The sequence below is a fragment of the Salvelinus alpinus genome, chromosome 9 (genome assembly GCF_045679555.1).
Source record: "Salvelinus alpinus chromosome 9, SLU_Salpinus.1, whole genome shotgun sequence".
NCBI classification, from domain to species: domain Eukaryota; kingdom Metazoa; phylum Chordata; class Actinopteri; order Salmoniformes; family Salmonidae; genus Salvelinus; species Salvelinus alpinus.
In genome coordinates this window covers 64,389,331-64,404,820 of record NC_092094.1, presented here as the reverse complement: position 1 = coordinate 64,404,820, position 15,490 = coordinate 64,389,331, and the positions used below count along the sequence as shown (strand labels likewise).

The 15,490-nt window shown below is 46.0% G+C and overlaps 1 protein-coding gene across 4 annotated transcripts in view; it reads left to right on the top strand.

Moving 5' to 3' along the window:
- The window catches only part of LOC139530464 (ena/VASP-like protein), a 90,398-nt gene that overhangs the window by 31,225 nt on the left and 43,683 nt on the right, over positions 1-15,490 (top strand). For 3 of the 4 annotated variants that reach the window (XM_071326916.1, XM_071326915.1, XM_071326918.1), the window contains exons 4-5: positions 14,131-14,199; positions 14,496-14,553. In XM_071326916.1, the coding sequence (XP_071183017.1) occupies positions 14,131-14,199; positions 14,496-14,553 (127 nt within the window). The remainder of the gene's footprint in view (positions 1-14,130; positions 14,200-14,495; positions 14,554-15,490) is intronic. The other variant, XM_071326917.1, reaches the window with a different exon arrangement.

Sequence of the window (15,490 nt, the reverse complement as noted above, 5' to 3'; positions counted from 1 at the left end):
TCAGTTTACACTTGGTTCAGCCAATGACATTAGGGCTGTGTGTGCTAGTCAGTCTGGTTGCTGGGTTGATCTCAACTGAGTTATTTTTTCTTTCTAGGCAAGTCTTTCTAGGCAAGTAATTTAAGAACAAATTCTTATTTACAATGACGGCCTAGGAACAGTGGGTTAACTGCCTTGTTCAGGGGCAGAACAACATATTTTTACCTTGGCAGCTCGAGGATTTGATCTAGCAACCTTTTGGTTACTGGCCGAACACTCTAACCATGAGGCTACCTGCCGCCGTTCTACCTCCCTCTGCTGGATATCAAGCTCTAAGGTGAAAACAGAGCCATAACTAGTATATCTCTATGGCTCAGGGTGAAATCTTTCAGCAGTGTGTGGGAAATTGGTAATACAAAACAAACCATAGAACCCTGCTAGACTATAAACTCAGTAACCTATGTCGTGTTCAGTAGGGCACATTGTAGCAAAACGTTTAAAAATGTTATGCAACGGAAAATTATTTAAAAGGCCTTATTGGACAAGTTCAAATAGTACATCCCCATTTCACTTAGTTTCAAAATGTTTTTCCCTACTGAACACAACCCAGGCTAGGGCCCAGGCTGCCAAACTTAGATATGTTCAGTAGCCTGGTCATTGGTCATTTAAGCATAAAGTATGAGGGCCGATTGCAGACAGTTGTGACAATAATACATGCCTAATGCAACACTATCCAAACTAACCATTACAACTATGAACACTATCACGCCAGGAAAGACACTTGCACACATCAATGTAAAGACCTGTAGTTAGAGGAGATGTATGGTCCTGTCTAGTTTATGACAACAGAAATGTAGTGAGGTCTTTATATGAAGCCTGCCTGACTCTACCCATACTTAACAAATAGCACATGTGCCTCTCCTGTTACAGGCTGCTACTTATATGCTGTTGGGAGGGGAAGTCCGGTGACGGCTCCATTCCGTCCCCTAGCCTTCCTATTGGTGCACAGCCTGGCTAAAATACCCATGGAGCCAAACTGTCTTAGACCGCCAAATCTCACATGGCACTCTCCTTTTTTGGGGGAACCTTTGAGGTGACCGGAGTGGGCCACGTTGGAGGTGAGCTGAGCTATGGGGCTCCTCAAGCAAACCCAAGGTGCTTCTTCGGTCCAGGGAACGCAGTCGCAGGCATTCTCCTGCTTTATACATGCTACTGGGGTCCCATGTTGGATCACCCGACTCGTGGCTAATGCTATTCCAGTAGTCTGGCCAGCTGCCTGACTAGAAGCCATAGTTAGTACGTATACTGCATACAGTAATAGCTTGCTAAAGACATTGTAAGAACAGCAGAGAGGGTTTCACGATTATTCTTACTCCAGAGATGTCACCAGCCACTATCAGAAGGTGCACTTCTGCGAAGATCACCCTCAGTAAGTAGAGTAGGTGATAGAGGGAGGGGTGGAATCAGGGTGATCTATTGCATGATGGTGCTGCTGGCAATGTGAGGCTGATGGAATTGGCAACACCTCTCTGGGTGGCATTGTAGGGCTAAAATAGGGAGGTGATGTTCTGGAAATCACTATGCAGATGTGTAAGCTGTTAATCATCACTAATCATGTAAAGCTTAAGCTGTATGCATTTCTGTTGACTGCCAATGAAAGTTTTCCATTTAAACACCATGGTGGCCCTAAGGGACAAAGTAGCATTTATATTTGATCATGTTTTAGTGCTTAGATGTGTCTCCTGAGGTTTGGAATACTGTTTTTTATCATCATATTTTACTCAACTCGCAATTAGGTAAACACCATCTGAGTTAGAGAGTGTAAGAAAAAGCAGGCCTTGTTTTGTCCCTTGAGTGCTTCTGTCCTTAAATGTGCACAGGCCTAATCAAGCCCTAGCACCATTTCAGGCCTCTCTGTGCAACATTAGGCACTAGCTAAGCTCAATTGGCAAATACACAACCTTCCTGTTAACATCTGTAGATGTGTTGTATAGCGTTCATAATAACCCTTGATTGTGTTAATGGTTGGCTATTGTGTACTAATCTAAAAGCATTTCATTGTGCAGTCGCTAGGCTGTGAGGCTGCAGTTGCCAAGTGATATTGACTAGAGTGGTCCACATTGTTGTATTTGTAATATCAGGCAACTCTTTACCAGCCTAATACCAACGTATCTTATGTTTAGTTACTTTGTTGTGTCCGGATCTGAAAGTAAGTGGCTAATAGTGATGTACCGATATTACATTTTTGTCCGATACCCAATATTTTCCTTGCCAAAACACCCGATACCGATAACCGATATTTAAAATGTTAGGGGCCTTAAGCATTCTAGTACAGTTAAATAGTTAACACACACACGGACGCAGCGGTCTAAGGCACTGCATGAGGCGTCACCACAGTCCCTGGTTTGAATCCAGGCTGTATCACATCCGGCCGGGATTGGGAGTACCCATAGGGCGGCGCACAATTGGCCCAGCGTTGTCCGGGTTTGGCTGCCATTGTAAATAAATAAGAATTTGTTCTTAACTGACTTGCATAGTTAAATAAAGGTTACACACACACACAGACCAAAAAGTTATTTTGTTGGCATTTACATATGTCCCCATTACCACTAAAACATAATCAAAACCTATTTCTTTCACTTACTTGCTGTGCTGTTTCGTTGTTTATTTGTTCTGTTGTTTTATTCTCAACCAGGATGTCACGTTCCTGACCTGTTTTCTGTTTATTTTGTATGTGTTAGTCGGTCAGGGCGTGAGTTTGGGTGGGCAGTCTATGTTATGTGTTTCTATGTTGGTTAATGGGTGACCTGATATGGTTCTCAATTAGAGGCAGGTGGTTTACGTTTCCTCTGATTGAGAGCCATATTAAGGTAGGTGGTTTCACATTGTTTGTTGTGGGTGGTTGTCTCCTGTGTCTGTGTCTATGTTGCGCCACACGGGACTGTTTCGGTTTGTTTGTTTGTCCGTCCGTTCGTTCGTTTTGTGTAGTCATTTTTCCTGTTCCTGCGTTCTTCGTTACATGTAAGTTCTTACGTCCAGGTCTGTCTACATCGTTTTGTTATTTTGTTTAGTATCAAGTATAGTTCGTTTTTTGTCTTGTTTAAATAAATATAATGTCATTTCACAACGCTGCGTTTTGGTCGAATCCCTGCTCCTCCTCTTCGGATGAAGAGGAAAATCGTTACACAGGATCTTTATGGAACGCCGTTTGTGTCTTTGCGTGTCAATAAAGATATGTCAAATAACACTATTTGACGTGTCAAGTAAGCTTGTTGACCAATCAGGACCTGACTATGACTACACGTCACATAATTGAACGCGTTCATACATTTTTTTACTTAGTTATTACATGATAACTCTGAGGAGGACGTTGGGAAAAAATATATTTTGTATTGAGTAGACTGATACCCCATTTCATTGATCCCCACTCCTTAGGTAAAGCTGTACAGTGCAATATGAATGTCAATACACCCAATAGGCTGACTGGGGAGGGGATTTCACACATTCACAGTCCCGTGATAAGAGCTACAATGCTAATATTTGCGGAAGCTCTTCACAGTTGTGTTCTGTGTGTGTCACCAAGTAGACTGATACCCCATTTCATTGCTTCACATTCCAATCTTGTTTAACATTATCTAGTCTAAATATGGCATGATTCCACCAATTGTAACCTTCTGCATCACTTTCAAATAGGTACTTTTATTTTGAAGGCAAACCGCAAATTCCACTATTGTGCCCAATCCTTATTGTGGCTAGCTTCACAACACAACCCGGTCTGGTCGAGCGCACTAGCCAGATGAAGCTAGCTGGCTGCTTATAATGTTCGCTTTGGGCAACAGGGTTAAGTAGCTGGCTAACTATTTATTTTCATGAACTGAAGTTCAATTTCATTAGGCAAACAACAAGTGGCTACCTAGCTAATACTTACTCACAAGAATTCCTAAATCATTGCTAAGAATAATGAAATTGACTGCAGTTTCTACTGGTCTTTGTTTTCAGGCTGGTTGTATTGGTGCTAGCTAGGTACCAAGCTAAAGCTAGCTAGCTACCCCAGAAGTTGCAGTCAAACAAATAATGCTTTATTACCATTGCGGTATTGTAAACACATCGTTCGTGACCGGTGTTTGCTTGTTTGCAGATCTTTTTGTATAGCTTTTACAGTGCTACTGATAGTAGTGGTGGTGCTTGGCTTGCATGTGCAAATTCAGAACACACAACATTCTATAATAGAACTGTTATTTGATATGTCAAATTAAAAACGTATTTAACGCGTCAAATAGTGGTATTTGACGTGTATCTTTTTTGACAGGCAAAGACCCAAATGCTGTTCCATAGTATGCCGTGAAGCTAATAGCAGTGACGCTATTACTGTGTAACTCCGGTAGGGCAACGTATGAAAAATAGCGCACTTGGTAGTGTGTACCGGTGCTCGACCAGTGGCGAAAACCAACATCCCCCACGACAGAGAACGGTTGATTGGCAAGGGCAGTGAATTACATAATCTTGGCGTAAATGGATTTTGCCTTTGAGTTGTCTCGCTGAAATTTTCTTACTCTTTCAAATGACTGCTCGATTTGTTGAATGCTCAATCCATACAGCAGACATTGTGGACTAGGTTAGGAATGCTGTGTTGCACGTGTAGCGCAACATTTTATGTTATATAGGTATGCACGGCGGCTTTGACATTGGTTTTGCACATCGGCGTTAAACTAGACATCGGGCCGATACCGATGTTTGCATTTTTAGCTAATATCGGCCGATTCAGATATGATCAAATCAAATCAAATTTTATTAGTCACATACACATGGTTAGCAGATGTTAATGCGAGTGTAGCGAAATGCTTGTGCTTCTAGTTCCGACAATGCAGTAATAACCAACAAGTAATCTAACCTAACAATTCCACAACTACTACCTTATACACACACACAAGTGTAAAGGGATAAAGAATATGTACATAAAGATATATGAATGAGTGGTGGTACAGAACGGCATGGCAAGATGCAGTAGATGGTATAGAGTACGGTATATACATATGAGATGAGTACTGTAGGGTATGTAAACATAAAGTGGCATAGTTTAAAGTGGCTAGTGGTACATGTATTACATAAAGATGGCAAGATGCAGTAGATGATATAGAGTACAGTATATACATATGAGATGGGTAATGTAGGGTATGTAAACATTATATTAAGTGGCATTGTTTAAAGTGGCTAGTGGTACATTTTTACATAATTTCCATCAATTCCCATTTTTAAAGTGGCTGGAGTTGAGTCAGTATGTTGGCAGCGGCCGCTAAATGTTAGTGGTGGCTGTTTAACAGTCTGATGGCCTTGAGATAGAAGCTGTTTTTCAGTCTCTCGGTCCCTGCTTTGATGCACCTGTACTGACCTCGCCTTCTGGATGATAGCGGGGTGAACAGGCAGTGGCTTGGGTGGTTGTTGTCCTTGATGATCTTTATGGCCTTCCTGTGACATCGGGTGGTGTAGGTGTCCTGGAGGGCAGGTAGTTTGCCCCCGGTGATGCGTTCTGCAGACCTCACTACCCTCTGGAGAGCCTTACGGTTGTGGGCGGAGCAGTTGCCGTACCAGGCGGTGATACAGCCCGACAGGATGCTCTCGATTGTGCATCTGTAGAAGTTTGTGAGTGCTTTTGGTGACAAGCCGAATTTCTTCAGCCTCCTGAGGTTGAAGAGGCGCTGCTGCGCCTTCTTCACAACGCTGTCTGTGTGGGTGGACCAATTCAGTTTGTCCGTGATGTGTACACCGAGGAACTTAAAACTTTCCACCTTCTCCACTACTGACCCGTCGATGTGGATAGGGGGGTGCTCCCTCTGCTGTTTCCTGAAGTCCACAATCATCTCCTTTGTTTTGTTGACGTTGAGTGTGAGGTTATTTTCCTGACACCACACTCCGAGGGCCCTCACCTCCTCCCTGTAGGCCGTCTCGTCGTTGTTGGTAATCAAGCCTACCACTGTAGTGTCATCCGCAAACTTGATGATTGAGTTGGAGGCGTGCATGGCCACGCAGTCGTGGGTGAACAGGGAGTACAGGAGAGGGCTCAGAACGCACCCTTGTGGGGCCCCAGTGTTGAGGATCAGCGGGGTGGAGATGTTGTTACCTACCCTCACCACCTGGGGGCGGCCCGTCAGGAAGTCCAGGACCCAGTTGCACAGGGCGGGGTCGAGACCCAGGGTCTCGAGCTTGATGACGAGTTTGGAGGGTACTATGGTGTTAAATGCTGAGCTGTAATCGATGAACAGCATTCTCACATGGGTATTCCTCTTGTCCAGATGGGTTAGGGCAGTGTGCAGTGTGGTTGCGATTGCGTCGTCTGTGGACCTATTGGGTCGGTAAGCAAATTGGAGTGGGTCTAGGGTGTCCGGTAGGGTGGAGGTGATATGGTCCTTGACTAGTCTCTCAAAGCACTTCATGATGACGGAAGTGAGTGCTACGGGGCGGTAGTCGTTTAGCTCAGTTACCTTAGCTTTCTTGGGAACAGGAACAATGGTGGCCCTCTTGAAGCATGTGGGAACAGCAGACTGGGATAAGGATTGATTGAATATGTCCGTAAACACACCAGCCAGCTGGTCTGCGCATGCTCTGAGGACGCGGCTGGGAATGCCGTCTGGGCCTGCAGCCTTGCGAGGGTTAACACGTTTAAATGTTTTACTCACCTCGGCTGCAGTGAAGGAGAGCCCGCAGGTTTTGGTAGGGGGCCGTGTCAGTGGCACTGTATTGTCCTCAAAGCGGGCAAAAAAGTTGTTTAGCCTGTCTGGGAGCAAGACATCCTGGTCCGCGACGGGGCTGGTTTTCTTTTTGTAATCCGTGATTGACTGTAGACCCTGCCACATACCTCTTGTGTCTGAGCTGTTGAATTGCGACTCGATTTTGTCTCTGTACTGGGACTTAGCCTGTTTGATTGCCTTGCGGAGAGAATAGCTACACTGTTTGTATTCGGTCATGCTTCCGGTCACCTTGCCCTGGTTAAAAGCAGTGGTTCGCGCTTTCAGTTTCACGCGAATGCTGCCGTCAATCCACGGTTTCTGGTTTGGGAATGTTTTAATCGTTGCTGTGGGTACGACATCGTCAATGCACTTCCTAATGAACTCGCTCACCGAATCAGCATATTCGTCAATATTGTTGTTGGACGCAATGCGGAACATATTCCAATCCGCGTGATCGAAGCAGTCTTGAAGCGTGGATTCAGATTGGTCGGACCAGCGTTGAACAGACCTGAGCGCGGGAGCTTGTTGTTTTAGTTACTGTTTGTAGGCTGGAATCAACAAAATGGAGTCGTGGTCAGCTTTTCCGAAAGGGGGGCGGGGGAGGGCCTTATATGCGTCGCGGAAATTAGTATAACAATGATCTAGGGTTTTTCCAGCCCTGGTAGCACAATCGATATGCTGATAGAATTTAGGGAGTTTTGTTTTTAGATTAGCCTTGTTAAAATCCCCAGCTACGATGAATGCAGCCTCAGGGTGTGTGGTTTCCAGTTTACAAAGAGTCAGATTCGTTCAGGGCCATCGATGTGTCTGCTTGGGGGGGAATATATACGGCTGTGATTATGATTGAAGAGAATTCCCTTGGTAGATAATGCGGTCGACATTTGATTGTGAGGAGTTCTAGATCAGGTGAACAGAATGACTTGAGTTCCTGTGTGTTGTTATGATGATCACACCACGTCTCGTTAATCATAAGGCATACCCCCCCGCCCCTCTTCTTACCGGAAAGATGTTTGTTTCTGTCGGCGCGATGCATGAAGAAACCAGCTGGCTGCACCGACTCCGTTAGCGTCTCTTGAGTTAGCCATGTTTCCGTGAAGCAGAGCACGTTGCAATCCCTGATGTCTCTCTGGAATGCTACCCGTGCTCGGATTTCATCAACCTTATTGTCAAGAGACTGGACATTGGCGAGTAGTATGCTAGGGAGTGGAGCGCGATGTGCCCGTCTCCGAAGCCTGACCACGAGACCGCCTCGTTTGCCCCTTTTACGGCGTCGCACAGGGTCGCCGGCTGGGATCAGATCCATTGTATTGGGTGGAAGGCAAAACACTGGATCCGTTTCGGGAAAGTCATATTCCTGGTAGGAACGATGATGAGTTGACGTTAATCGTATATTCAGTAGTTCCTCCCGACTGTATGTAATGAAACCTAAGATTACCTGGGGTACCGATGTAAGAAATAACACATAAAAAAACAAAATACTGCATATTTTCCAAGGAACGCGAAGCGAGGCGGCCATCTCTTTTCGGCGCCGGCGAAAAATTCACAGATTATTGGTGCATCCCTAGTAGCTACAAAAGTATGTCTACCAAAAGATAGCATCAAATAGCATATTAGCTTTGCAATGGTTTCCTTTGATCGCAAATAGTATACAGTATATAGTTCAAATTCTTGGTTTCATGTATTCCAAACAAAACCGTGAAAAGATCAGGTTGGAGTAACTGGCTCATAGACACCATCATAGATTACTGCCCTCAATGGCGATTATGATGAGTATTTTGGCTGTTTTATGACATAAGCTCTAGCTGGATATGTGCTAACATTAGGTGCAAAGCGTTACAGATAATTATCAGCTGCTAACAAGGGGAGTTCAGAGTAGTGTCAAGAAGAATGTAAACAAGACATCCCAAGACATCACCTATCTGTCACGTTCCTGACCTGTTTTATGTTAGTTTTGTTGTGTTAGTTGGTCAGGACGTGAGTTTGGGTGGGCAGTCTATGTTTTCTGTTTCTATGTTGGTTAATGGGTACCTAATATGGTTCTCAATTAGAGGCAGGTGGTTTTCATCTCCTCTGATTGAGAATCATATTAAGGTAGGTGTTTTCACATTGTTTGTCGTGGGTGGTTGTCTCCTGTGTCTGTGTCTATGTTGCACCATACGGGACTGTTTTCGGTTTGTTTGTACGTTCGTTTATTTATGTAGTCATTTCCCTGTTTGTGCGTTCTTCGTGTTTCATGTAAGTTCTTACGTCCAGGTCTGTCTACATCGTTTGTTGTTTTGTTAGTTATCAAGTATAGTTCGTTTTTCGTCTTCGTCTGTTTTGTTTAATAAATTATCATGTCATCATACCTCGCTGCGTATTGGTCCTCCGATCCTTCTCTCCTCTCCTCGTCTGAGGAGGAGGAAGATCTAGAAAGCCGTTACAGAACCACCCACCAACCTAGGACCAAGCGGCGGGGGAGAGCTCAACAGAGCAACCAGGACTCGTGGACTTGGGAGCAGATATTGAATGGATAAGGACCCTGGGCTAAGGCAGGAGAGAATCGCCGATCTCAGGAGGAGAGGGAGGCAGCTAAAGCCCAGGAGCGGTGGTTTAAGGAGGCAGCAAGGAGACGTGGCTGGAAGCCCGAAAAGCCCGTGAGTACTACCCAAACATTTCTTGGGGGTGGCTAAGAGGTAGTGGGCCAAGGGCAGGTAGGAGACCTGCGCCCACTTCCCAGGCTAACCGTGGAGAGCGGGAGTACGGGCGGACACCGTGTTACGCAGTAGAGCGCACGGTGTCTCCTGTACGTGTGCATAGCCCGGTGCGGGTTATTCCACCTCCCCGCACTGGTAGGGCTAGATTGGGCATTGAGCCAGGTGTCATGAAGCCGGCTCAACGCGTCTGGTCTCCAGTGCGTCTTCTCGGGCCGGCATTCATGGCACCAGCCTTACGCATGGTGTCCCCTGTTCGCCTACATAGCCCGGTGCGGGTTATTCCACCTCCCCGCACTGGTCGGGCGACGGGGAGCATTCAACCAGGTAAGGTTGGGCAGGCTCAATGCTCAAGAGAGCCAGTACGCCTGCACGGTCCGGTATTTCCGGCGCCACCTTCCCGCCCCAGTCCAGTACCACCAGTGCCTACACCACGCACCAGGCTTCCAGTGCGTCTTCAGAGCCCTGTTCCTCCTCCACGCACTCTTCCTATGGTGCGTGTCTCCAGCCCAGTGCCTCCAGTTCCGGCCCCACGCACTAAGCCACCTGTGCGTCTCCAGAGTCCTGTACACACTGTTCCTTCTCCCCGCACTCGCCCTGAGATGCGTGCCCTTAGCCCGGTACCACCAGTTCCGGTACCACGCATCAGGCCTATAGTGCGCTTTGAGAGGTCAGTGTGCCCTGTCTCTGCTCCCCGCACTAGCCTGAAAGTGCGTGTCCTTAGCCCGGTGCCTCTAGTTCCGTCACCACGCACCAGGTCTACAGTGCGCCTTATCCGGCCAGAGCCATCCGTCTCCATAGCGCCATCTGAGCCATCCGTCTCCATAGCGCCATCTGAGCCATCCGTCTCCATAGCGCCATCTGAGCCATCCGTCTCCATAGCGCCATCTGAGCCATCCGTCTCCATAGCGCCATCTGAGCCATCCGTCTCCCCAGCGCCATCTGAGCCATCCGTCTGCCCAGTGCCGTCTGAGCCATCCGTCTGTCCCGAGCCATTAGAGCCGCCCGTCTGTCCCGAGCCGTCAGAGCCGTTCGTCAGTCAGGAGCCGTTAGAGCCATTCGTCAGTCAGGATCTGCCCGAGCCGCCAACCAGACAGGATCTGCCAGAGCCGCCAACCAGACAGGATCTGCCAGAGCCGCCAACCAGACAGGATCTGCCAGAGCCGCCAACCAGACAGGATCTGCCAGAGCCGCCAACCAGACAGGATCTGCCAGAGCCGCCAGCCAGACAGGATCTGCCAGAGCAGCCAGTGAGCCATGAGCATCCAGAGCCGTTAGTGAGCCATGAGCAGCCAGAGCCGTCAGCCTGCCATGAGCGTCCAGAGCCGTCAGCCTGCCATGAGCGTCCAGAGCCGTCAGCCTGCCATGAGCGTCCAGAGCCGTCAGCCTGCCATGAGCGTCCAGAGCCGTCAGCCTGCCATGAGCGTCCAGAGCCGTCAGCCTGCCATGAGCGTCCAGAGCCGTCAGTCAGCCATGAGCTGCCCCTCAGCCCGAAGCTGCTAGTAATCCAGAACTGCCCCTCAGTCCATAGCTGTCTCTCTGTCCGGAGCTGCCCTTCAGTCCTGAGCTATCTCTCTATCCTGAGCTATCTCTCTATCCTGAGCTACCTCTCTATCTTGAGCTACCTCTCTATCCCGACCTACCTCGCTGTCCTGAGCTACCTTGTCCCGGAGCTGTCCCTTATCTTGGTGTTGCCCCTTATATTAGGTGGGTGGAAAAAGAGGGTGGTCATTCTAAGGGGGAGACGTAAGCTGGGATTGACTATGGTGGGGTGGGGACCTCGCCCAGAGCCTGAGCCACCACCGTGGTCAGATGCCCACCCAGACCCTCCCCTAGACTTTGTGCTGGTGCGCCCGGAGTTCGCACCTTGAGGGGGGGGTTATGTCACGTTCCTGACCTGTTTTATGTTAGTTTTGTTGTGTTAGTTGGTCAGGACGTGAGTTTGGGTGGGCAGTCTATGTTTTCTGTTTCTATGTTGGTTAATGGGTACCTAATATGGTTCTCAATTAGAGGCAGGTGGTTTTCATCTCCTCTGATTGAGAATCATATTAAGGTAGGTGTTTTCACATTGTTTGTCGTGGGTGGTTGTCTCCTGTGTCTGTGTCTATGTTGCACCATACGGGACTGTTTTCGGTTTGTTTGTACGTTCGTTTATTTATGTAGTCATTTCCCTGTTCGTGCGTTCTTCGTGTTTCATGTAAGTTCTTACGTCCAGGTCTGTCTACATCGTTTGTTGTTTTGTTAGTTATCAAGTATAGTTCGTTTTTCGTCTTCGTCTGTTTTGTTTAATAAATTATCATGTCATCATACCTCGCTGCGTATTGGTCCTCCGATCCTTCTCTCCTCTCCTCGTCTGAGGAGGAGGAAGATCTAGAAAGCCGTTACACTATCAGAGAGCTGCAGGCTGAGAGAACAAAGAAGAGCAGCGCACACACAGACAGGGACACACACAACTAAACTCCTCATGGGCAGTGTAGTGATGAAACGATGTAGAGTAGGGCATGATTTATATTTATGCGCTATTTTCTGAAAAAAGGTGGCAGAAGTGTGAAGCCTATGATTGGCTCTGTTTGATGATGATAGAATATTAAAATATTTCCCCTTCATGAGACTGTGGGAGATGAAACATGAAAGACTGTTTGGGATTGGGAATTAATCTGGTTTTAGAAAGCGTTACAGTACCTTATTAAAAAACAGCCATCAGCACAAATGAAGCCAACATCCTCGCCTTAGTTGCTCATTAAGAATTAGATTAATCTATTATAAAGCCAACTGGAATAAATCAGTAATGTCAAGCGAATTCTGAAAACAAACCAAGATTCCAAACCTACAGATGGTTGGATATGGTAAGGACTCGTCTCTGTTTCTGAGGTTGAAAATACTTATTTTTTGTTGAAAATAAGTATTTTCAATATCTTGTGCTCACTGGGTAAGCAGTATCCATATAAAGATGTTCCATGTGTCCCTCATGCCGAACACACCCAGCGGAAATGACACCCAAGGGCGCTCAGGTGTTGCAAAGGGGCGTCTAGGGTTTATTGTTCGGCATTCCTGATATGAAATACGTGGTCTCCCGGATAGCCCTTGTTAATTGCTCGGTCTCAGAATAGGGTCTCATCCTCAGTTGGGGCAGTAGGTTATGACTCAGTAACCACTTAGTTCACACTATGCAGTAACCCAGTCAGTATACACTACCACAGTGACGTCAAGGCACGTTATAACGACGTCAAGCAAAGACGGCCTATTTTGGTTATCTGGTCACTAAAAAGATGTCTAAAAATGTCTAGTATACATCACCATGATGTCATAATGACAGTTTTGTCTGCTGGGTTTTTTTGTTTTGTACTGGGCCATTGTCCATCTATGTCCGTCATTGTTGATCCTGGTGTTGAATATTTTTCGACAAAGACTGGTGAAGTTAGACGTTTTTCCAATCGAAATTAAGAATATTACATTCAATCCAATACAATCATGTTTGCCCTTGAATCTGGTTCAGGATTGGCGATTTAAGGAAGGTTGGGATTCATGCATTTGTTGTGTTGAATACAGAATGCAGTGTAGAAATTGTACCCAGATGTGTATAGGAAGGAGGGGAGGGGAGAGGAGGGGAGGGCAGGTCAGGTCAGGTCTATTCTGGTCCACGGTGCTGCTGGCCCTGTTTAGTTGAGGTTTCCTGTGGCAATGCCTGTGATTTACATCAATCATGCTATGGGGAAAAACACAGTCTGTCTTATCAGGGCAGAGGAATAGCACCTCGTGTGGTGTGTTTCACAACTGACTATTCCTACCTGCATAGCCTGGTCCCAGATCTGCTTGTACTGGATAGCCAACTCCTATGGTCATTGTCATGCCAATGACCACATAGGAGTTGACAAGACAGCACAAACAAATCTCGGACCAGGTTACGCTGCATCCACCCCACTCCAGACATGAACTCCTTGTACTTATTAAGACTGTCTCAGAAAGTCTCAGTATCATCTTTAGGACAACTATTTATGCCTGGGCAGGTTTCCAAACCAGGCATATGTTTGTAAAATAATTCCTAATGTCAAAATAAGCTGACAGACAACAATAAACCACTTCCAATGTAAACAAGCAAGACATACTAATAATGTCTAGTGCTAATGTCTTGAACGCCATGGTAATGCTAATATCCTAATGTCAACAACCAAGACATGCCATGGCTAATCCTATGTCTTTCTCAGGAGAATTTAGAGGAGAGGAGTGCGTGAGGATACACAGTAGCAGCAAGAGGGAGGACGGGGGAGGGACACACTTCCCTTGTGAGATGACACATGCCATTTGACCCAGCATGCAATTTATGGAATTAACTGGCTGTCTGTCAAAGCCCTGTCTGCATTTGAGGCGGTTATTTTGGCTGTTAGGTCGTATTGTCATAATTTTTTTTACATTCAACTAGAAAAGGCAGATCCATGAGCAATAGTGTGGTTGTCACGACTTCTTGTTAAACTAAATTGACACATCTCACCATATCAGCACCTCTATACTGTACAAATACAGTATAGTATGTGCTCAGTGTTGTAAAAAGACAGACCCACAGGCAAAATAGACACTGCTGCCGGAGTCTATTTGATACACACAGTCTACACACATTTAGTTGTATATCGAGTCTATTTGATACACACAGTCTACACACATTTAGTTGTATATCGTTGTATTTTAAATGTGTGTGATTGTTCTTGTCGTGTTTTATGTTTTCGTGTGGACCCCAGGAAGAATAGCTGCAGCTTCGGCAAAAGCTAATGGGGATCTGAATAAACCGATAAAGCACTGTTTAATAGGTAACAGCATATACAGTACTTGGGTAGTGTGGTGAGGGGTGCATAAAACATAACATTTGTTGTGACTATCGCTTGAGGCGAACCAGACCCTTACATCATTATGTATCTGTTGGTTATTGTTATACTGTATGTAACCTACATTCAATATGCTAAATATATATCTCTATTACTGCAGGGGAGGGTGTGGCATGTGACGAAACTATTCACAAACACCAACGATACACAAGAATATATGTCCTTTCATACAGGTTGTCTTTTTCTAAAAGCTGAAAATCTGTTTCTGTTCCTCACCTCAGGCCCTGCTGTCCAACGTAAAAATGGGCCCTCCTCAGAAGACCCCGATGCACACAGGAGGTAAGACCCCTCTGACCTTCATAAAAACACCAAATAGTGATGACAACGAAAGTGTGGTGCACAATAGAACTCACAAAACAAAGACATTGATAAAGAAACTGGTTTGAAAACTTGCTTGTATCCATCACTGAAAGTGTTCTTCATTTAATTTGTCTGAAGGTAGTTTGTTTAAAGGTGCAAAACACATCAGGCCTACCACATGTCCAGTGGCTCGTGTTGTGTTCTTAGTCCACTCTAGTAGTGGGAAGAGGTGCTAAATTCACATTCGGGTTGAATATTTTCCCTGTATTTGACAAATGTTCCATCCCGAGAATAAATCATTTTTCTCCCGTGTAACCCAGATTTGAGCTTTGATCCGCATGAAAATTCAAACCTGATGCTACCTGAGCCTGATGAGCCATATATTAAATACATTTTATGAGCCGAGCCCGACATTAACAACATTTAATGAGCCCAAGCCCAAATGATTGTGCCCCTATCCAATACATACACTATATAAACAAAAGTATGTGGACACCACTTCAAATTAGTGGATTCAGCTATTTCAGCCACACCGTTGCTGACAGGTGTATAAAATCGAGCACACAGGCGTGCAATCTCCATAGACAAACATTGGCAATAGAATGTCCTTACTGAAGAGCTGTGACTCAACTTGGAAGCTTCATGAAACGGGTTTCCATAGCTGAAAAGCCTAAGATCAATTATGCACAATTCCAATCGTCGGCTGGAGTGGTATAAAGCTCGCCACCATTGGACTCTGGAGGGATGAGTCACGCTTCACCATCTGGCAGTCCGACTGACGAATCATCTGAGTTTGGCGGTTGCCAGGAGAACGCTACCTGCTCGAATGCATAGTGCCAACTGTAAAGTTTGGTGGAGGAGGAATAATGGTCAGGGGCTGTTTTTCATGGTTTGGGCTAGGCCCCTTAGTTCCAGT